This window comes from Stegodyphus dumicola, chromosome 9, assembly GCF_044657685.1.
Source record: "Stegodyphus dumicola isolate Sdum_Otavi_A_Nest chromosome 9, ASM4465768v1".
NCBI classification, from domain to species: domain Eukaryota; kingdom Metazoa; phylum Arthropoda; class Arachnida; order Araneae; family Eresidae; genus Stegodyphus; species Stegodyphus dumicola.
In genome coordinates, this window is record NC_140776.1 from 66,000,258 (window position 1) to 66,024,894 (window position 24,637).

Genomic DNA, 24,637 nt, shown 5'->3' on the forward strand with positions numbered 1-24,637 from the left:
AAGTAAGATTGGCTCCACCCACCACAGAGCTCAACAAGGGAATATATATACCTAAGTTAGAGCTAGCTAGACCTGTACACAAACTAAAACCCCACAGTCCGCTTTTCCAACAGCTTGTCCCCATGCTACTGACACTAAGGTTGAGAGACTAGCAGACTGACACCAGTGAGGACTACTAAGTGTCTCCTGTTTATCTGAAGGAGAGGCCAAAACAGGGTATTGGGAACAGTACCTTGCCTCCTTAACTACAGAACCCTCCTTTCCAACAACATTAATTTCCATGCATAGCAAACATGTGGGCAGTTTTCTCACCACTTGAAGTTACAGACAAAGCTGTTAAAGCATCTCGTGATGAACCCAGATCCCTAAAGAAGTCCCACAAGGAAAAAAAAATGTCTTTCTCAGTCCCATAAGGGAGAAAAATACGAAATACCAGTAGCTAAGAGAGGAAACACCATTGGGGCTCCAGTGTTGTGACCCCTGTCTTACCAGAAAGATGATCCCCTGAAAGACAGGTTACCTTGTAATTGCCACACCCATATTCTCAGAAAGCAAGCCCTTGAGAGGCTGTTCAAAGACTGTATGATGTGATAATATCATTTGGTTTTAAAAAACTGGAAATCACCTCTGGTGTTAATACAGTTATTTCATGACCAAATTAAACTTTCTATTCTGATAGTGTGTTATCTACTATCTGAAAATAACTAATATAGTCCTCCTTACATCACTGTCCAATGGATGGATTGTCATTTCAGTTATTTTTCAGCGTACTAAAGATAAAAAAAAGTCACGCACAATAGATCTTTTAAAAGGCTTTTAGCATCTGTTTTGTGACACTGATAACATAAATAAATTGCTATAAAACCTTTTTAAGGTACCAGGATATTTCTCAAACTCACTTTTCGGATCATTTAGAGGAGCTCTGACATTTCACACATAATGCTGCCTCCCCCCCCCAATTCCTGCTATGCTGCCTCAGTGTTGTGGGAGGGTGTCACTGGGCAGAACGGGTGAAGTACGTCGGGAGCATAGCTCCTGGTAGGGCCACCCTAGGCGTGAAGGCCGTTCCAACATGCCCAGCTAAAGCATAGCAGATGAAGATCATTCAGGGGATTACCGTCTCGGTGATCGGGTGTAACAATCTTGGAGCCGCAGTGATCTCTCCTCCTTTCTGCCTCCTCTCCTTTTAACTGCAACTTTTCCTGTTTTCCTTCTTCCATGTGGTTTCCTCTTCCGAGGTCCGGGCTTGTCATAAGAAACTGGAACAGCCTTGTCCCTAGTTCTTCAAGTGGCGAGAAAACTGCCCACGTCTGCCGTGCGTGGAGACCCGTGTCACTGCAAAGGAGGGTCCTGGTAGTTGAAGAGTTTAACTGAAGCAGAGGCCAAAGCAGTGTGTCCCCAACACACTGCTTTGGCCTCTGCTTCAGTTAAACAGGAGGTACCTTGTCGTCCTCACGGCTGTCAATCAGCTGGTCACTAGTCCTTGTGTCAGTGGCTTGGGGACAAGCTCTCCGACTGTGGGACTTCAGATTGCGTATAGGTCCGGCTAGCCCTGGCGTAAGAATCTGAGTCCCCTTGTTGGGCTCCATGGTGGGTGGGGCGGTCGGACCCAAATCTTTCTCCATTTAAATATCAATGCTATGATACCTTCCTGCTCCAACAATGTACCCGATACTCCGACTGTGACTAAAAGACTAAGAAGCGACATAGAAAGCACTGCATGCATCAGATGTACTTTGTCCACATTTCTTAATTATAACCAGCTCTGAAGAATTGAAAAAAAATGTCCTTTTTTTAGTAAACAAACATCTTTTGTCTTCTGTAGGAGAACTGAAAAATATTAAGAGACTTCGATCTGGAGACCTTCTGATAGAAACTGTGTCCGGAAAGCAATCTAATAATCTTTTGAAACTAACTAAATTAGGACAAGCAAACATTGTAGTTAAGCCACATAACACTCTAAATTCGTCCCGAGGAGTAATCTCTGAAATAGACTTACTGTCAGTAACTGAAGAGGAATTTGTTAAAGTGTTGGCAGGACCAAAACGTGTGTGGTGCTCTTAGGATCAAAATACGGAAAAAAGGTCAACTCATTCCTACTAAACATGTCATACTTATTTTCAAGTCTCCTAACCTGAATACCTACACCGCCAAAACAAGCATCCATGATAGGTACATTTATTTTGTGGAATTGCCGGGGTTTTTCGTCAAAACCTGGATAACATCAAGGATTTAATAAACATGCATCAACCTGCCTGCCTTGCGCTTCAGGAGACCTTGTCAAAATCAAGCAGACATGCTAAGATACAGAGATATACAACAGTAAGAAAGGACAACCCATCTGGGGATCGTGCCTGTGGTGGTGTGGGCCTTATCACCTCCCACAATCACCCATACATTGCTCTCCCTTTGATGACCTCCCTTTAAGCTGTGGCAGTTCAGATTAATTTACACTTTTCAATCTCTGTATGCACCATTTATTTACCCTCACCAAACATATTGATCAGCGAGTGTTGGACAGAATAATAGAGCAGCTCCCAGAACCTTTATTGCTTTTAGGTGACTTCAGTGCCCATAGTACATTATGGGGAAGTAGGGACACTAATTCAAGGGGCCGGCAGATCGAACAATTAATCGAAGATCACTCTATTTGTCTCCTAAATAATGGAGAATACACTTACTTTCATCAGTCAACTAGAATATTTCATGCAATTGATGTGATTTTTTGGTCTCCATCTCTACTACCTTTCTGCTCTTTCAGTGTAGGGGAGAATCTCTCCGATAGTGACCACTTCCCGGTCATTGTAAATATTACAGGAAAATCAAAGATCTCAAGACAACCACACTTACTCTACGATAAAGCTGATTGGGATCTTTTTTAATCTTGTGCTGTGCTAACTGAAGAACAACGATGTGGACATTAATACAGCAGTTAAAATGATCTCTGATACAGTCAAAAGTCGTTAATTCGGACACCCATAATCCGGAATGATCTATAATACGGACCTCAAAGCTAAAAACTTTCTGCACATGCGCACAGGCATTTTACGGGTGCGCGTAAGATCTTGACTACTGCGCATATGCATGTGCGCAAGTGCAGAATACATTTTTGCCTGCGCGTTTAATGTATAACGGACGGTGTAAGCTAAAATTATCTAATTATCTATTTCAGTTAATGTTAATGATTGCATTGTTCCTTAATCTTCGAATTGGATCCCACTTATTATTTTTTGCAGACTGTAAGAGCAATTTTATAAAAGTAAACTTGAACTTTCGATTATGTCAAATAGAATTTCCGATGCTGGAACTTCCAAAGGATCTACAAAATGAAAGTATGTTTCGATGTCCAACAAACAAAAAGTGGAATTGCTGCAAAAAATGGATAAAGGCATGAAGAATGTGACAGAGAGGTTAGTGAAAACGAAAATATTTCGATTAACAAGTTAGTCGGTATTCTCGGCACGGCAATTAACGGGACTTGAACAGCGGAACTTTGTAACTGAACAAGAAATTATGTCTGTTTATAGAATTAAAGAGAAAATATTATCACATAAAACGAAACAACTTAAACAACTTACATTGAAAGAAATGTTTAATAAAGTAAACAAATAAATATTAAGCCTCCTTTTTTTTTTTTTTTTTTTTTTTTTTTTGTAAATTTTGATACACTTTAGATCATATTTGTTTTTTATTTCATAAATTACGCTTTCATATTTTTAATTTTAGAATTTCTGTATGCCATCTTACCAGATTTAAACTGATGATCTATAATTCGGAATCGCCGAAGTCCCGACAAGTCCGGATTAACGACTTTTGACTGTACTATTGTTCAAGCAGCTGAACTCTATATTCCAAAGTCCTCGGCAATGTTTCCAAAGTTCCCTAAACCTGGTGGAACAATGATTGCCATAAAACTTTGAGAGAGCAAAAGAAAGCGGGGTGTATCTTTCACCGTTATCCAACACTGGAAAATCTTACCTTTAAAAAAGCTAAGGCGAATGCAAGAAAAGTGAGGCGGAAAAGTCAGAGGAAATCATGGGCAAGCCTGCATGTCCACTATTACCTCCTCAATGTCTAGCAAACAGGTTTGGGAAAGAGTCCGCAAAGCCTCTAGACTATATAATGATTACTCCTTTTCTGTTCTAGAAAAAGATGAAAAGTTGATAAACACTAGAGAAGAAATTGCCGATGCTTTAGGTGATACATTTGCTGCTATATCTGGCAGTAGCAATTACTCAAAATTGTTTCTGCCCACAAAGATGCGCTTGGAAAGGATTCAAATAGACTTTTCCCATCCTAATGCAGATTCTTATAATAAAGATCTCACCATGTTTGAATTAAGAAATGTAATATTTTGCATTGATAAGACTTGCTCTGGTCCTGATGGCATAAGTTATTTGATGATAAAGCACCTGCCCTATGAATCTCTAGTGGTCCTTCTTGCTCTTTGTAATAAGATATGGAAGAAACAAATTTTTCCTACTGCCTGGTGCAGGGCCTTTGTTATCCCTATAGTAAAACCCGGCAAGGACCCGAAAAATCCTTTAAATTATCGCTCCATCGCACTCACTAGCTGCCTTTGCAAGATTCTGGAAAAAATGGTAAATCACCGTCTCATTTACTATCTGGAGACTAATCATTGCCTATCGCCTTACCAAAGTGGTTTCCGTAAGAGAAGATCTTCACTTGATAATGCCCTGCTTTTAGAAACTGCGTTATGCAATGCATTTGTGAAAAGAAATCATGTGGTTTCAATCTTCTTTGACATGGAAAAGGCGTACGATGGAACTTGGCGGCATGGTACTCTTCATGACCTTTTTACAGCACTGGATTGCGACGTAATTTACCCGTCTTTATTAAAAACTTTTTGAAGGACCGCACTTTCCAAGTCGATTGGTTCTTTGCTTTCTCAAGTATTTGAACAACAAGAAGGTATACCACAAGGTTCAGTGCTCAGTGTCACTCTTTTCAGCCTGAAAATTAATTCCATTTTAAGAGAACTTCCTCCCACAGTGTATGGTTCCCTGTATGTTGATAATCTGATGCTCTATTGTCAAGGTCAAGATATGAGATACATTGAGAGACAACTACAAATTGCTCTAAATAGAATCATAAAGCGGTCCAAAAACAATGGTTTTAAATTTTCTAACCAGAAGACAGTCTGCATTCACTTCTATCGCAAAAGAAATCTACATCCTGATCCAGAGCTGCATCTCTGTGGCTCTTTGATCCGCATTGAGCAAAAAGCAAAAATTCTTAGGAGTTATATTTGACAGAAATCTCACTTTCCTTCTGCATATCTTAAATCTAAAGAAAAAATGTGCTAAAGCTCTCAACATACTGAAAGTCCTGGCCAATACTTCATGGGGAGCAGAATGTTGTTCTATGCTCCGCATTTATAGGGCTTTAATCCGTTCCAAACTTGACTATGGCTGTGTGTTATGTATGGATCAGCGAGACCTGTGCTACTGAAATTGGATTCAGTCCACCATCAAGCACTACAGATTTGCTGTAGAGCCTTCAGAACCTCTCCAGTCTAAAGTTTATATGTCATCTGTTTTGAACCATCTTTGGAATTCAGACACAAGCAGTTGTCCATTGATCTTCATTATAATGTAATGTCACAGGCCGAACATCCTGTCCGACTCATGACATCTGATCAGCACTGGCATCTTTACCAAGCTCGTCCTTCATGTATCCCACCTTTTGATCTTTGCATTCACTCACTGATTGAAGAATTCAACCTAAATGATCTGCATCCTAAAAACTTTGACCTTTTCGGTATTGCTCCCTGGCAAGAAGTGAACATTCACCTACTTATTTTGGAGAACTTATTTTGGAACTACTTATTTTGGAATTTTGGAGAACTAAAGAAGAGCAGTACCAATGATATCCAATATCAACAAATTTTCCTAGAGCATAGAAGCAGTTATTCTAACTACAAAGCAATTTTTACTGATGGCTCAAAGAATCATGCTTATGTCGGGGCAGCTTTTGTTTGTGATAAAGAAATAAAGAGTAGTAAACTTCATAAGGCTGCATCTGTCCTTACTGCGGAAACTTTTGCCATTTTGTATTCCTTAATCTTTATCTTTAGGCAAAATAGCAGAAAGTTAATCATCTACTTTGACTCTCCGAGTGCTCTTGAATCAATAAATACAAATACCAGCCACGCTTTGGTCCTAGAAATTTTAAAGGCACACTTCTGTTTGAGAAATGCAGGTTATTATACACTGACTACCAATAAGTATTTGGACACCTATGCAAATGACGACATCTGCATTGCTAAGGTACGTCACCGACTCTGCCGGTATATATCGTGTAGGAAACAGCATTGGCTTTAGTCGCATGCAAGATGCCTCGCAGTTCGGAGTTCTCTGATTTCGAGAAAGGTATAATTATCGGGCATCACAAATGTGGCCGATCCTTAAGGGATATATCTAGCAATCTGAAGTACCCAAAATCGACAGTGGCCTATGTGATTAAGAAGGGGAAGGTGAGCGGTGATTGTCGGAATGTGCCCCGAGTCGGCAGACCAAAGAAACTGGGGGATAGAGACCGACGAGTGCTGTCCAGAGAAATTTGGAAGAACCTCACCTAACCGATGGCCCTCATCCGTGAAGAGTTTCAACAGGCATCCGGGAGTATTGTTTCAATGAATACCATCCATAAGGAAGCACATCTGCTTGGTTTTCATGGTCATGCTGCTGCCCATAAGCCTTTGATCACAAAGTTCAACCGCGCTGCTCAGTTAATGTGATGCAAAGCGCATCGAAATTGGACCGTAGATTAGTGGAAACGGGTTCTTTGGAGTGACGAATCAAGGTTTATCCTTTACCGTTCGGATGGCAGGGTCTGGGTCTAGCGTCTACCTGGAGAACGTCTCCTGCCAGAATGCATTGTGCCAACAGTCAAATTCGGCAGAGGTGGAATTATAGTCTGGGGGTGTTTCTCCTGGTATGGGCTGGGACCCTTGGTACCCATTCATGGTAAGCTCAATTCCGATGCCTACGGCACTATTTTGGATGACAGTGTGCTTCCTACATTGTGGCAGTTTTACGGGTTGGACCCCTGTTACTTTCAGGACGACAATGCCAGTTATCATGTTTCGACGTTAACCAAGGCTTGGTATGGTGCCAATGGAGTTCATCGAATGGACTGACCTGCCCAGAGTCCAGACATGAACCCTATCAAGAACCTCTGGGACATGTTGCATCGCCGAATTCAGGGGTGCACTACCCGTGCAAAATTGGTGAAGGAACTTGTATGTCTTCTCCAAGCTGAGTGGAAGAAAATACCACTAGCTGTCATACAAAGACTTGTGAAAAGCATGGCCCAGAGGGTCCATGCTGTTATTACCTCTCGTGGAGGCTCTACCAACTATTGATTTTGAATAAAGTTAGTTTTTCTTTTCTATCACAGATGTCCAAATACTTATTGGTAGTCAGTGTATTGCGTAATGCTGGGTGCCTGGACATGCTGACATCAAAGGCAATGAACTCGCCGATATCGCAGCAAAATCTCCTGATATTACCTCAAATGATGTCCCTTTTACAGACATATGGAATTACATCAGAGCAAAGATCTTGTCCAGTTGGCAAGAATTCTGGGAATGCCAAACTCTGAACAAATTAAGGCAGGTAAAACCTAATTTGGAGTACTGGGAATCGGAAGGAGGATGTACTACTGACTCGCATATGAATTGGTCATTGCAGACAAAGGAGATAATGAGCCTATTTGTTTCACTTGCAACATTCCCATTTCAGTCAATCGCATTTTAACCTGCTGTCCTGCTTTTAGTCAGAAACGTGAATTTTATTTTAACTCTATGAATGTTATCTTAACAGATCTCATTGGAAGAAACCCTCACATCAATCTCATAAGATTTTTAAAAGATATCTCTCTTTACCTTATGATTTGAACTACATTTTATCCTGCTCTACCTGTTGCTAGAGCATTTCTCAATCATTTCTCCATGCCCTCATCTCATTGGAAGAAACCCCACATCAAACTCATAAGTTTTTTAAAAGATGCCCCTTTTACCATATAATTTGAAGTTATTTCCCTTTTATCCTGATCTACCTGTTGCTAGAGTGCCTGGACACTTCAAAGTAATGCCTTCATCATTTCAGGTCAATTTCATCAATTCACTTGATACAGTGTGTTTTCCATCTTGAATTTTATTCATCATTTGTCTGGCGCATGACCCTTGAGGTTTTGTGCCATTAAAAAAATCAATCATTCAACCACACATAATTCTGAATCCAATTACTGTAATTTCTGGAAAAAAGGCCGCATCAGCGTAAATGCCGCAATAGATTAAATTGTGCGTGGGCTGTATAGATGCAAAATCTCAACCTATGTCCCGATATATGACATATCAGTTAAGAAATATGCATAAAATGAAACCATAACTCAAAAATAAATTAAAGATAAGAAATGTTGAAAATATATTTACTATCACGAATATACTTATATTTTCCCACTAAAGAAGTCCATATTTGTAATACTCAGACTATATTATAAAAATGTTGCAACAACGAAATATTAAATTTGAATGACAAAAAGAAATTATAAATTTTGCTTACAAAAGGAATTGCAGCAAACTATACATCATATGAAGCCATCAAAATCTGATTCTTCACTATCTGAATTAAAAAGATTTAGTAAATCCTGATCTAAGTCCAAGTCTTTTAGATCGTCACATTCATCCTCTTGGTTTACAGTCTCTTTATCTAAGGATATAATTTCAGCTTCTTTGAACCCTGCTATTGACGATGTTTTTACCGATTTCCACGTACTTCCTACCCAATTTGCAACTTCTTCATAAGATGCTGTATGCATTTTACCGCTTTTGTTATATGTATGCAATCCTTCACTCATCCAACACTCCCACCGCTTTCGGACTTTAGCTTTGAAGGATTTATTACCTGACAAATCTAATGGTTGTAAGATTTTTGTCAAACCACCAGGAATTATTGCTATGGTCGTAGACAATTTTTGACATCTGGTTTTTACTGACTCAAGTAAATGAGCATGCATGGAATCCATTATCAATAACCCTTTTGGTTGGAAAAAAGACCCCTTTCAACACTGCAAAACTTTTTTGTAGCCACTCATGCATGATTGTTTTGCACATCCAGCCGTTCTCGTTTGTACAAATAATTACGTCATTAGAAAAATCTCCCTTCAGAATAGTTTTTTGTTTAAAAATGATCATCGGCTTTAGCTTGTCACCGTTTGTGGCACAGGCTAATACACATGTAAATCACATTCTTTCATGCCCCCCCCCCGTAAGCGCAGATACAGTTTTTGCACAAATTTCATCAACAGTTCTGTTTGCAGGAGAGTCGAAAGCTAACAGCATTTCATCCATATTTATTATCTGTGACTGAAGAAGTTCTTTTTTTTTTTTTTTCCAATAATATCTGTCACATATTTGAGAAAAGATGCCTTTTTATCCTGCCAGTTCATTGGTAATTGTTGCCCGACTTAATATGTGGCCGAATATTTTTTCTTTTCATAAATCTGCTACACCAGCAAGGCCCTTCTTTGAAATCATTTATGTTCATTTTTTTTGCTATAAATTTTGCTTGTAAGCAAATTTTTACAGTCAAAATTGCCATTCCCTTTCCTCATTGCTCCTTTATCCAGTTTGCAAGGTCGTCCTCTTGATTTGGCCACCTTACAGTACCACTTCTTTTGGCTCGTTTCTGTTGTGGCATATTTTTAAGAAGTTCTTTTTCAGTTCTCCAATGTCGAATGCATCTCTCATCCACTTCAAACTCTTGAGCTGCTGCTCTATTTCCAATTTGTTCAGCATGTAAAATTACATTAAGCTTAAAACCAGCAGTATAGCTTTTGTGCCGTTTAGGTGCCATTTTCAAAAAATTTCCGCTCCCTTCTTACATAAAAACTATCCAACGAGTACTTGTACCAAACTGATGGGATCTGTATCTGGCAGGATGCCAAGAAAAATCGATTCATCCTGAAAGGGAAATACATCAGAGTTCGTTATTGCGAGGCAGGTGGAGTCGTGTCCGCCTTTGAAAAAAATTGCAGAAAAGGCAGTTGTGGGGAGAGGATGGGTCCTGGAAGATTCATCGAATGGCAGAGGAGAGAAACTATTCAAAATGATGAGAATGGTGATTTGAAAGGGGGAAGATATAAATGCAGATACAAAGAGCCATAAAAAATTAAGTATTATTGAGAAAATTAAGTCCACTTTTAATCATATTTTTAAACTTTAAGGTGTGGGTTTTAAGTTATGTTCTTTTAGAATATTTCTAGGTAATGCAAATCTTTTTCCTCTTCCACAGATATCTAAGATCGTGCAACGAGTGTTGAGTTTTTCTGTGACTGATCCAGTAATGAAGTTTGTTGTTGGTTTCGAACTTATTCTGGAAGCATCTCAGGTGCTATGTTATTTTGAATCATTGATTGCTTTAATGTAATCCTTAATTTTATGTGAGGAATGTGTGTGTGTGTATATAAATTTATACTTCTGTATTCTAGCTGTGGGAACAAAATGCACATAGTGGAGTATCTTTGAAAACTGAAATAGATGAGCTCACAAAGACTATCATAGAGTGCAGAGCAATGGAACTTAGGTATTAGAATTTATATGTTTCATGTATAGTACCACTGTTAAAATCATTCTGTAACTGAAGATAGAATTTTATTTTCTTTATTTACAAATTTGTGAATTATTACAGTTGTTGGAGCAGAGGACTGGATTGTGTGATTCGGAAACAGTACTACAATAGCTCCAAATGGTGGTTTTTAATGTTTCCAATATTTTCATCTTCAGTCAAAGTAAGTTTTTAAAACTTTAATATGTAAAAATTCCTGAAAGATATATGTTATGTAATGTGTATGCACATGTAATTTTCAATTCATATTCATTAATTTTTTAATTTTAAATCTCAAGGAACTTTAGTTTCATTATGTAGACTTACACTAGCCATAATTACAATATAAAAATAATTTATGTGTAGCACATAAAATTGTGTAGTAGATATAACTAACGTGCAGAACGTCATAACGTGGCAGAAGCTATGTTGTTTATAATCTTTCATTAATTTCACTAACAGAATAAAAACTGTATTTGTGCACATGAGCATGTGAACCCCCCCCCCAAATGAAAGAATAAATTGATTAACAAAATAAATGAAATAATATTTAATACATTTCCAGATTTTTATGAACTTCCAGGATGAGTTTCTCAATCCCATCTTTTAATTGGGTGGTTAATGTACTGTATTTCAGGTTACTATAGCATAGAGCACGTGGGTTTTCCTCGAACACATGTGTAATTGAAGAAATGCCCTTGAATATGGCAGTTTATTGGGTGTAGAAGCAAGGAAGGCAGGGAAGGTAAAAGCACCGCTGATACTATTCCATGTGTGTATCCTCAGTGTGCAGAGCTTGCATTGTTAGCAGTTATCTCATACGAATTTTCCCTTGGCCCCTGAAATAAATTTATTAATAAATTTAAAAAAACAATACTAAACTTACTTTCAGTTTTTTGTCAATTTCCAGAATTATTTTCTCCCTTCCTCTCCTTTTTAAGTATACTAATACAGTACAAAGTCTGTAATCCGGACATCCATTATCCGGAATGATCTGAATCCAGACCTCAAAGCCACAAACTTTTTTTTGTATACTTTACGCATGCGCGTAAAGAATGTGCATACATTGCGCGCCCTATACTTCCACAGTTATAAAACCTTGGTTCTTTACTCTTATTAGATATAGTGCAGGCTTTATTTTGTGTGTTAGTATTTAAATAACCCTTATTCTTCCTATCATGAATGTGGATTTTCTCATAAATCTTTAATTTCTCTTTGAATTCAGAAATACTACACCCATACAAAATAATTTTGTTACTACTCTGATCGAGTATCCCATTGATCACATAATCAAGAATTGATGAATCATCAACAGAACCGCAACTGGCTATTTTACGCATGGCAATTAAATATTCGGAAAGGGATTCACCAGGTTTTAAGTGTCGTTTAAGTCCAGACATAGTCAAAATGAACCGAATTTTTTTCTATTTGGCACGATATTATTTGAGTAATCAGAGCAGCTTGGCTTAATGATTTGTTTCTCTAACCATTCCAAAATTTGTTTATCAATTTCACGCTGCTGTGTGGGGGGGGCGTCGCGGCACTCAATGAACTGGAAGTTAATCTGTCAGCACTATCCTCATCTTCAGGTCAGATATTTTCATTTTTTGGGCTTATAATTAAGTATAGTAAGTAAGTGTAGTTTTTCATCTCGATGTACTCCGTCTTTGATATGATTTAAATCAATTTCCTCGTCATTATAAATATCACGATTACACATCAAATAGTTTTCTGGTTGCAATTTTCTAATTTCGACTATGCATAATGGATGCTTTACGCATGCGCACATTGAAAGAAATGCTTAATAAAGTAAACAAAAAAATATTAAGATTTTTTTTTTGTAAAATTTGATACCCTTTAGATCATAATAGCTCTTTATTTCATAAATGCGGTTCATAATGCGGTTTCATATTTTTAATTGTATAATTTCTGCATGCCATCTTACCAGATTTAAATTGATGATCTATAATCCGGAATCGCTGAAGTCCTGACAAGTCGGAATTATGGACTTCGTACTGTATGTAGCTAACATACTATATTGCACGGTAGTATAGCACAGAGCACTTGATTTTTGCTCGATTACAAATGCGATCAAAGAAATCTTTTGGAAACCAGTTTATGAGCATAGATGCTACAGAGGAGCAGAGAAATCCAAATGCCCAATATCCAAAATGATCTAATATCCAGACAACTAACCAAAAAATAAATGAAATAATGAAAAAAATTCTCTCCTTTCCTTTTAAAATCTAGGAATAGAAAAAGTAATGCTAAATAAAAAGAAGCACTTGTCATAAAATACAATTTTTCTCCCATCTAAGTGAGATTACTGCATGTCACTTTCAAACACCTCCAGGCTAATGATTGACATTGATATTAGTCATACTTTTGGATTTTGAGTGGTTATGGGGTGCAGCGCTACATATTTCACTACCGTGTGTCACTAAATTCTAAAAAATTCAGCTTTCAGTGCCTGTCCTAAATTCTAAAATTTTTGCGAACCCCTAAATTCTGCTGCCTGGTGTGGTCACACCTGTTCTGACATTGTTGGGTGTTAGCATTCTTATGTTTGATCTAAATCAGCAGGTCTCAACCTTTTGACTAACGCATACCATCTAAACAAAAATTGAAAACCTTTAGTACGACCACTACAGAGTACTACTACTCTTGAACAAAGCTCAGATCACATAAATTTACGAGTGCTAGAGAAAAAACTCATTCAGGATGTTGGGTTTCAATTTTTGAATTTAGTAGTTAAAAATACTTTACTTCTTTGCATACCACCGGTTGAGAACCCCTGACCTAAATAATAGTGAAGCCCCAATGTTACTATGCTTTCATGTTAGATTTAAACTAATCCAAAATCTGGAATTGGCAGTGGATCTCAGACTTTATTACGCTTTTGAAATTAAAAGCTGGATTTTAGTTCAAGATTAAAATGTTTGATTTTAATAATCAGTAATTGTTGCCAACAAAAAATGGGGTAAGCAGGCGTTTTTTCAAAATCACTCAGGCCAATCTATTGATGTCAGTATTTTTTAATATACTGACATGGTGGGGTTTCATATATTAATATATTGAGTTCTTTCACTATAGCTGATCCTTATAAGTTTAACTTTACATGTTGATACATATGAACATGCTTTCACAGACCATCGGTGAACTATTATATACATTAAATGAATTCCTTAATATTTTCTCTTAATTGACATTTTAACTTAATTTTTATGGGTTGTAACTGAGAACAAGAAATTCATTCAAAAATGTTCCATATTTGAATCTTCAATGATTTGCTTTTAGCGTTATGTAAATAATTAGTCAATAATAGAACTGTATTGCTAAACATTGACGTTCTTTCATTTCACCCTAACATCAGTTTTAACCACAGAACAGGTATTTATTCATAATTTCATTAAAAAAATTTTACTTAGTTTTTTGTTATTTTTTAAATATATATGTTATTTAATGCATTGAATTATAATTTGTCTCTTTCAGAGCACTGAAAAAGGAGAAACAAAGATGTCTGTGATAAATCTTTTGCAGCAGTGTTTGGAAGATTCTCCATTGGGTGAATTTCCTGCCAGATTGAGCATACTTTTTACATTCTTACTTCAGTATAGGATCTCGAACTGCAGTAAGTGTATTTCATTGATATCCAAATTATCAGAAGTTATAAACATTGCTTAGGAATAGAAATGAAAGGGATCTATCATTTAATATTATAATTTCAATTATCTTTTTAATAAATAAAACTTGTTAACTAGCAAAGGGAAGTCATAACCCCTGGTTGAGTTTGAACTGTAAGTTTTGCCTATACATGAAATGTTTTCAATAAATGCATTAAAAGTATTTCTGCAAATTTACAGCAATTTGAAAAATAGTGGATAAAAAACTGTAATTATGAGTAACCCAAAAGTTAAAAAAAAAATTAAGTATTTAATGAATATATTAAAACAAGGTATTAATCTATTTTACTACTATAGCATAAATGCATAACATAACTACATATAAACATGTATAAGTTAAAAATCATTTTGATACATACTCTTCCAGATTTCACATGGGGCTGTAGCCCACCACTGGCTAAGTGTAAGGATTATAGTAAGCAGTAAATTTACTGAAAACTGGTAGTTAACTTGTTTCTTGGCTTCTGATCCCAGCAGACAGGTTGGCTATATGCATGGTTTTTGTAGTTTTCCCCATATGTAATGTGTGTAGAGCCATTTCTCCGTAGAAATCCTCCATGAAGGCATTCTTACCCTTAGGTAGATAGCTTATGTGTGTACAGATAGTGCCGTAATCAAATAAAGCGTACCAAACTACATGGTGTCATCAGCACTGTGAGGAATGTAAACGAACATAAAAGGTAAATTATATCTGTACAAAATTAACTGAATGCTGCTGTAAAAATTTCTTAACTGTCTCCAGTTGCTAATATTGTAGTGAGCTTAGGTATTGGGGATATCTGCTTAAAACCTCATTTGCATGTACCATCTTAACAGTTTTTCAGTCCAGTAAATTTTGCACTGGAGTAAAATGTGATCTCCCATACTTCTCAGCTGTCTTTCGATGTTTGGCATAATTCTGTAGATGTTAACAATAAGTTTGAAGTGAAATATACCTAGTTATGCTGGAATTACTCCTAAGAAAAAGGAAAATCTTAACATTCGAAGAAAATATAAATTAAGGCATTACCTATAAATTTTTATGAGGATTGATAAGGCATGATTATAGTAGTATGTAGGCCTCATCAAAGTAATTATTTTGATGATATTTATCTTTACATTTTAAAGTATTCATATATTGTGATCAGTGCATGAATATTTATACCTATAAAAAAGAAATATTACACATTATTGTTTTATTTTTTGGTATGTGTGTAATTTTTTATACGTGCAACAGCTATAGCATTTTGTATATTATAAACCATGATAGGCTGATAGTTCATATTGTAAACAGATAACCTGCTCTGTATTGGTCAATTTAAGCCAGAGTTAAGATTTTGCTGCAAAATTTCTGTTAAGATAAAAAAATCTGCATATAACCCAGATTTAAAATCATTCTATAAATTCAGTTATATATTGTCAAAAGTGCAAAAAATTAGTTGCCTAACTTTGCTAGATCTATCTGACAAGCTGGAGGTAAGGGCCAAGTTTTTCCTTGCCTTTTCAGTAATAGAGAAAAAAGTACTTGTCTATCACTAAAAGCTGAAATGAGAATAGTCTTTCTCAATTCTCCCAACATTTGGATGCATATCACGTAGGTGCTAAAATTCGCCTGCTTTGACAGGTGAATTTTACTGTGGTTTTTCAGATGGTTAACCATCCTCAAGCAGGCATAAAAGAGTCCTCCCTCACGTGTGAATTCCTTCTATATGGTGAAACCTGTCTAAACAGATAAAGGACTACTTACTCTGATAGTTTTAATCTAAAAGTTTTTTTTTTTTTTTTTTTTTTTTCCGTGAACATTATAACAAACTGATGGCTGCTCTTCACTTTTTTCTCAATGAAAAGTACATTCAGTAATGAAAATGGTCATCCAGTCATTCAAAAATGGTGCATCAGCAATGTTATGAACAGAACTGAAGGTGATATTATCTAGAAGGTGATGATTATGTTAAAGTTGAAACAGAGAGTCCTGTTATTCATGCAGACTGCCTCCCGCTGAAAGTCATCTAGGAACTGTTAGAAATATTTCAAGTCAAATACCGTTATTGAGAAACTGGATCAATGCAATTAGGATTTATTGAAATAAAGTAGTAATTTTTTAGTTATTTAATTTATAATATTTAAAAGGATGCATTTAATTTCCATATTTGTGATTAAATTATTTCTAAATCCCATAAACCAGCTAGGGAAAACATTTGTCTTTGTTTGTAATATCATCCATCAAAATCATCTTATATGCAGAAATATACAGTAAAGTTTTGATATTCATAAATGCTGTACAATACTGTTTAAGTATTTATTATTTATTAAAATGTGTTATAATATGCGTAGCATTCAAAATATATATTAATCTAATACAGTCAAAAGTCTTTAATCCGGACTGGTCAGAACTTCGGTGATTCCGGATTATCGGTTTTTCCGCATTATAGATCATCAGTTTAAATCTGGTAAGATGGCATGCAGAAATTATAAAATTAAAAATATGAAACTGCAATTTATGAAATAAAGAGCAATTATGATCTAAAGGATATCAAAATTTACAAAAAAAAAGCTTAATATTTATTTGTTTACTTTATTAAACATTTCTTTCAATGTAAGTTGTTTAAGTTGCTTCATTTTATGTGCTAATACTTTCTCTTTAATTCTATAAACAGACATAATTTCTTGTTCAGTTACAAAGTTCCGCTGTTCAAGTCCTGTAATTGCTGTGCCGAGAATACCGACTAACTTGTCAATCGAAATTTTTTCGCTTTCACTAACCTCTCTGTCACTTTCTTCATGCCTTTATTCATTTTTTGCAGCAATTCCACTTTTTGTTTGATGGACAATGAAACATACTTTCGCTTTGTAGATCCTTTGGCAGCTCCAGAATTGGAAATTCTATTTGACATAATCGAAAGTTCAGGCTTACTTTTATAAAATTGCTCTAACAGTCTGCAAAAAATAATAAGTTAGATCGAAGATTATGGAACAACGCAATCTGCAACATTAACTGAAATAGATAATTTTAACTTAGCTTATACCGTCCGTTATACATTAAACGCATTATGCGCGTTAAATGTAAACACATTAAACATTACATTGAATGCATTATGCGTTTATGCATGCACAGAAAGTTTGTAGCTTTGAGGTTCGGATTATAGATTATTCCGGATTATGGACGTCCGGATTAAAGACTTTTGACTGTATTCCTTTTATCAAGACTTCTGCTCAGCAATAAGCTGTTTCTAGTGTGACAAAAATTATTTGTAGATTTCCATTCATGCAGTTAGCACTCCTGAACCGTATGTAATTCAAAGTTCAGCTGTCTATATAATTGCAAAATATTTAATTGTAACCATTGCATAAAATGTACAACCATTCAAATTGATTACATTGTTGTAGAAAATGAAATGAATGTTTTTGATTTTCTGAAGTAAAATATAAATTTTTTGAGAGAGAACCGTCCTCCCCCCCCCCAGCTCGCATGTCTTTTCTCATTTCTGTATTTTGGTTTTTAAGTAAGGTAAATTTATCAAAGAATGTAAAACGACAAAAAGTAAAACTAAAATTTAGTGGGATGAGGCTTTTTTTCTTTTTTATTATAAACAGTACCATCGTGTTTTTCTTATATATGTTTTTTATTATCCTTTTTAGAAGATTTGGCTGAGATTGTTTACAATGTATATTCATATTATATACAGTTTTTACCAAGTGTTAGTAATCACATTGCTCAGTTAAGAAAGCCGATAGAAAAAGAAATGAAGGTGAGTTTATCATGCTGCATTTACTAAAACTGCTTTTTCCCTTTAAAATATAAAAAACTAATATTCATTTATATTTTCAGGATTATGTAAAAATAGCTCGATGGAATGATATGAACTTCTATTCTGTGAAACAGTCTGTGGAAAAATCGCATCGTTATATTATAAAGCATATAAAAACATTTGAGGTGAAGTATCTTCTTTTATAATGTTATGAAAATTTGCTTTAAATTTCTGAGAAATGTTTAACATACTATTTGTACTTTTTTATTTTGTAAATTTTTGAAAATCAACATAACTGTATTTTGATTATTAATACAGACTATTCAGTAATTGTATGAAAATAAATAAATAAGGTCTAAAATTAGTATGAGAAATAAGTAAAAAGATATTCCTCATATATAATGTTTTTCCTTTCCTTTTTTAAATATTTTTAAAGTCTATATTTCAGGCTACTGATATGGATATGTACTATAGATAGGCTTATTTTGTCATGAAAATGTATTGTACATATGCATGCATCTCGTATAATAACTGTATAATAATCGAGAAAGTATTTCTCTACCTTTTATACTTTCTTGATTTGATTCACGCTCTTAATTTAACACTTTATGAGTAAACACAAGCATTTTGATTATGACACAAGCATTATCAGATTTTATAAAACAGAGGCAACCTTAGAAAAGTCTAATTCATCATTTAAAAAGAATTTTTGAGTTTCTTTAATAGGAGAAACATTAAAAGTGCTAAAGACAAGATAATTAGCAAACAGAAATTGTAATTTTTTAATATAGTGCATTTTTAACTATTTCAGAATTTTTTTATTATTTTATTGCCATTGGCACACAAATAATGGTCTATCTCTTAGTACTTTAAATGATCAACAAGTCTCAGAAAATCTCATACGAAGCCATTCGAACTTATTGTTTTCATTAACAGTCACATTGTTATAAAACATTTTATTTAGTGTTTATAGTGTATGTGTGTGTGTGGGTGTGATTATGGCAAAGCCTCGAGGGCTATCTGCCTAAGAGGAGGGATGCCTTCGTGGAGGACTTTCTAAGGGAAACTGGCTCGTATACACGTTACACATGGGGAAAACCACGAAAACGCCCATGCAGCCAGCCCATTCGCGGGATTTGAACCTTGGACCGAACTACCAGTGTTCAGCGACTTTACCGCTCGGCCGCTGGTGGGCCCTATAGTGTATGTGAGATAATGCCATAATAAAATTTATCTATATGTACTTTTATAGTACTAAATACATTCTTAATAATATCTTTTATTTCCCTTTTGTTTTTGTTTTTAACTCAGGATGCGATTAAAAAACCAGCCAGGAACTTTTTTACTCTTCCTTCAAAAATGAATGAATCTGAAAGCAGCCCTTGGTCATTGGATATAAAGCCTGAAGATTTCATGTCTTCTCAAACAAAACTAGTAAGTCAATTTTTAAGTTTGGAAAATAACATGTGTTTTAATAAATTGCTTATTTGCATAATAGTCCCATTTGCCTGTTTTATGTGAAAAGGACATAAATATTTTGTTTTATAAATATCATTTCCTTGTTTGTTAAATTTGAACTGAAAATGTGTTTTATGAATTATGTAAAGTGTGAAAATGTGAACTTCTGTGCATGATCAATATTGTCTAATTGAACAAATTTTGCCTTAGTGTTGTCATGTGATGGTAAGAAAGGGGCCCCGTATGAAATTTGTCAAGTTATTGAACATTTCAAATTCATAGCTTATGCATAACATTAACTTGAATAAAATTCAGTAAGTTATTATGACGTTTAAGGTATCTAGCAGTTTTATTGTTGTAGTCTAGATGTAATATTATTTTTATTTTTCACTTGTGTTCCATTAATCAATTTGTAAAGCTTGCTAATTAATTTTCTTGAGGAATTTCTAAAAAGTCATTAAAAAGTTTCTAGCAATGCAAAGAAAGAAAACACATTTTTATTGACACTAAATATTGATTCATGTTTATTTTCTGTTTTTGCTATTCCTTCAGATTTTAACCATTTGTATCATTACTTTCAGCCTAAGTTAGTAGCTGAACGAAAGGAAACTTTGTTCAGAAAGTTACCTATGTATCACAAGAAAGCTAAGAAATTGTCTGAAAGGGTGTCTAACAATTTCCCAGTTATTGATCATATTAATAGATTAAATGACTTGTGTGGTAAGTTTCATAGGAAATTTCATTTTCTTTGATTTTTAGGAGAATTTAAGTTCTGTGTCTTTGATTAATTAATTATTATCCAGCATCCCATGTTTCACCGAAAGCAGTTCTACTGTACTGTACTTGGGTATCTTTCATTCAAAGCTTTTTATCTGTTTAATTACGGTTCAAAATTCATTTATTCAATAATTGTGCACACTTAAGTTTTATATAGATTTATATAAATGTATAATAAATGTAAGAAAGACTCTGAGACTGAAAAATGCTAATACTTGAGCAAATGTTTTTAATTGAATATTGTATATCCATGGGGTGATTAGTTGTTGCCAGTAGAGGGCAACAGGTGGCTTACTATGCATCTGCGGATGCAAATGTTGTTATTACTCATAATAAGAGACCTAATGAGTGCTGAGCCGGCAGACAGAAATCTAATGGACAGTGCTGCAGATGGCAATCCAAAGCAGTGCTATGAATGTAACAAAAACATTTTCTCAATGAGCAAATTCTGAACTACAGAATGTTTGAGCTGTTACACAGTCAGCTTTGTGAAACTGGTTTCTTCGATGCCATGTACAGTAAGTTTGTCAAGGGACGTCTGTGTTACATTTGGACACAAACTCATCTTGAAATTTGTAGAAGATAAAAATCAACTAAAAGAACTGCTGCAGATTGCATAGGTCTGAGTTCATCTTAATATTTGGAGATAGTAAAACAAAGAATTACACCCATTCCATTTTCAAAGAACTTAAGCTTTGATAATGGAAGATTACTTGCTGTATGTGGCATTCAGCCAGTGGTTTTTGCTTCAAAGTGCATTATAACCAGACTTCCTGGCTCATGTGCTGTTCACAGTCAAGTAAATTTTTTATACATGAGGTGTTTTCAATGTGCATAATTGTTTTGCAGAAAGCACCCACACACTACACATCTATGCAAAAGTGTGGGCAGGTATTGTGAATGACTTCTTGTTTGGCTCACATCTATTACCAACATGATACAGCTTAAAAATGTTCCAATTGCCATTTCTAATCAGTTATAATTTCAGCATGATTGGGACACTATCCCATTTCACTAGTGATTTATGTAATTACTTGGATGCCACTTTTGGAGTGCAATGGATTAGCCATGGTGGGCCGTTATTGTTCGATTTATTGAGCCTCAGTTACTTAATATTTCAAGGCCATGTATGAGAAACTTGTTGACATTGTTGAGAACTTCATCACTTGAATATGTGTGAGGAACACTTGACATCTTTGAAACTGTACATAAGTCACTCTGTCAATGCTGCCAAGCTTATATTACTGTTGGTAGATATAATTTTGAGTAATTATTGAAACCAGTTCTGTAATTAAACATTTTCAGTGATGCTGTATGTAAATAATTTAATTTTCTTTGGTGTTTTATTTTTTGGATTTGTGCCTGAATGCACCATTTATGCCCATACATTACTGTGCCAAAAATATCCGCTATAGTATGCTGGAATATACTTTGAAGTTTATCAATGAGTAGTGAATCACCCTATATATGAAATAATTAGTCATCAGAACTTTTAATGTTTAAAAATTAATAGTTTTAGTTTTATAAGTTAATTTTATTTTTATAAAAATTAACTTGTAGTCATTATTTCCAAAATAAAATGGTATTGCTTATATTAAATTATTTGTGCATGAAGACTTTTTTTTTTCCCCATTTGCCAATTTTATGCTATTCAGAGTATCTAAATGTGAAATAATTGAAGGTTCAGATTGTATTTGAATAACTTGCATGAGCCATTCTTCAAATTTTATTTCATATTCCATGTTTAATATTTTCATTTACATATTATGTAATTTTAAAATGAAGAAATTAATTTAAGATTATTGAAAACATATTCTCTAGTTTTTAGTTCATTGTGTGTGTTTTTTTTTTTTTTAAATTTATATCTCATACTTAATAATTTCATAGAAAATTTTTTGAAAATTTAAATACTTTCATTTTGAAGGAAACATAATTGAAGCTCTGCAAAGTGTAACGTCTGATGCAGTTAAGGTAAATTAGTCTTTACCATTCTTTATAACTCTTCTTGTTTTTTAGAAGTGCTATGATGTATTAATATTTTAGCATTATGTTATACTTTCTGCTTATAAATACATGTTATAAAAATGAATAATTTCTTTCTTTTCATTAAACTGTGAAATTTAATTTTCTAATATCGTGTATATGTGCATATCATTTTATAAATTTTGAACTTCTTATAAATTAAAGTGTTTATTTTCAATTATTAGGTATATTTGGCTTCTTAATAAAAGTTCATATTTTCTCTGGTACTAAAATTTATTGTTGCTTTGAAAATTTATCATATTGTTATCAGCCGGTTTTGAGATTACTAAAAATGTATTAGCTCAATTCTGAAACAGTCGAAGTAGTTTATATAAATGTGAACTGAATACAGTACTGTATTAAAACTGCAATTTTTCTTCTTCATTGACTCAATAGCTGAGGGTGGACTCTGTAGAAATTTTCTCCATGCATCTCTGCTTTTGTGAAACTGCACTTCTCATTTGTTCTTTCTGTAAAGTATTGCTCTACATTTATCAGGAAAAAAAAAATATTTTTTAAAAATACATATATTTTAATGCTTATTGTTATTTTTAACTGTCCACATTTTAATTTCATCAAATATTATTTTTTCACTTTTTTTTTTTTTTTTTTTTTTTTAACTACTTAACATTTTACACATGTGCTTAAATATATAAGCAGTTCTTTTTTGTGAATTTTCAAATTTTCATTGCATATTGTTAACAAAGTTTCCTTCTAAATCATTTTATGATCTTTGCTAAATCTCATTTTAATAAATACTTTTATCTGTTTTGTCAATAATACTGCATATAAAAATTTGCATAATTATATTTTTGCTGCTATAGTAATTAAACATAAATTGAAAGCTGCATAATTAGATTGATATCAAACATTAATGAAATATTGAAAGCATGGATCATTATTTAGAGTATATAACTTGTCTCCTCAGCAGATTATTTTATTCACCCTTGAACATGTAAGTTTAAAACACATTATCTTGCACTAAATAGAACTTTGGTTGTGGGAACTAATTGATCTGGAATTCATCAAATATTTGTGTGTTTCAATAAATATTTTCAATTTAATATGTACGAAACAGAAGGATATTTAATGCATCGCTCACTTTTGCCATGAATTTTTATTTATTTTATCTTTAATACTTCATTTCTGATAAGAAGTAGCCCTCTTAATTCTATTGTTATTTTTAGACTGTTCTCACCAGATCAAGGGAAAAGAAACAAACGCTACTGAATATACAAACTAAAAGACAGATGCTTGCTACTTTATTTAAAAACCTGAGAGTAATGGGTGAGTTTTTATGCATTTTTAATTCAGGTTGGAATTATTGTTTTACAATGTAGAAAATAATACATGTTATATTTGTAATAAAATTATGTATTAAAATGCATAGCTGTTGTTACATGTAAACTAAAAAAAAGCACTTCACATTAAACTGTTCATTTAATGTATCTTTTTTTATTCATGGCTGAAGAACCTATCTATTATTTTTCCTGACTTTAATCATATTTGCTAATTATTAAATCTTCAGTTAGTGTTCAGATTTCACAAATTTATTCTCTAACTTCTTGAAAGATTTCTGTTGCTTCAATTGACTTTGAAATACTTCTGGCCAGTGTTTAATAAGATTTTGCAATCGGGGTATTTTTCTATTTTCCTTTTGACCATGAAAATTTCTGGTGCCACAAAATTGGCACCAAGCATCCCAATGGAATGTGTAAAGAAAGCGATCACTGTTTATTTAATTAGATAATCAACAGGTACAAATTATGGGTATAGAGCATAAAATATTTGGACATGTGACATCTCGACAGATGAAATGCCACTATTTCGAGACAAAAGTTTTTAGGGTATATATTTTCTCAAAATAAACTTACACTCTAGATTCTTTTTTTCATTTCAAATAGACAGATTGTAGATTATATAAAAGAAATACAATATAAATTAAAAGCCTAATGTTTTTTTAAAAAACAAATTGTTTAATTTCTCTTACTTTTGACAAATCTTTTGTGACAGTGTGCTAGTTTGGTGCACTTTTCTTATAGAATACTGCACCAAACTCCGTCAAATGTTGCATGATGGTTAAAAACATATCATTTAAGAATAATAAGTAGTATTTTACATTTTACTTAAAAAGAAAACTATTAAAAAAATTAGTAATATGTTTTGAAAAACATATAAAAAATAGTATTTAATATATCCAAAACTAATGGTCATAAACATTATATTCTTCCAGATGCAATTATTAAAACTTTCATTCAAATTTTCATTTCTTCCATAAATGAAATTTGACAGTAGTTTTTTTGCCAGAGAGACTTATAAAAACAATTTTAATAGTTAA

At 34.0% G+C, this 24,637-nt stretch overlaps 1 protein-coding gene across 1 annotated transcript in view; it reads left to right on the top strand.

Annotated features, from left to right (window-relative positions):
• Positions 1-24,637, top strand: part of LOC118195958 (midasin) — a 589,327-nt gene that overhangs the window by 473,943 nt on the left and 90,747 nt on the right. The window contains exons 64-73 of the mRNA XM_085823548.1: positions 10,320-10,415; positions 10,516-10,610; positions 10,716-10,815; positions 14,124-14,262; positions 17,933-18,042; positions 18,123-18,227; positions 19,354-19,476; positions 20,082-20,220; positions 22,202-22,248; positions 23,487-23,586. Coding sequence (XP_085679674.1) covers positions 10,320-10,415; positions 10,516-10,610; positions 10,716-10,815; positions 14,124-14,262; positions 17,933-18,042; positions 18,123-18,227; positions 19,354-19,476; positions 20,082-20,220; positions 22,202-22,248; positions 23,487-23,586 — 1,054 coding nt within the window. The remainder of the gene's footprint in view (positions 1-10,319; positions 10,416-10,515; positions 10,611-10,715; positions 10,816-14,123; positions 14,263-17,932; positions 18,043-18,122; positions 18,228-19,353; positions 19,477-20,081; positions 20,221-22,201; positions 22,249-23,486; positions 23,587-24,637) is intronic.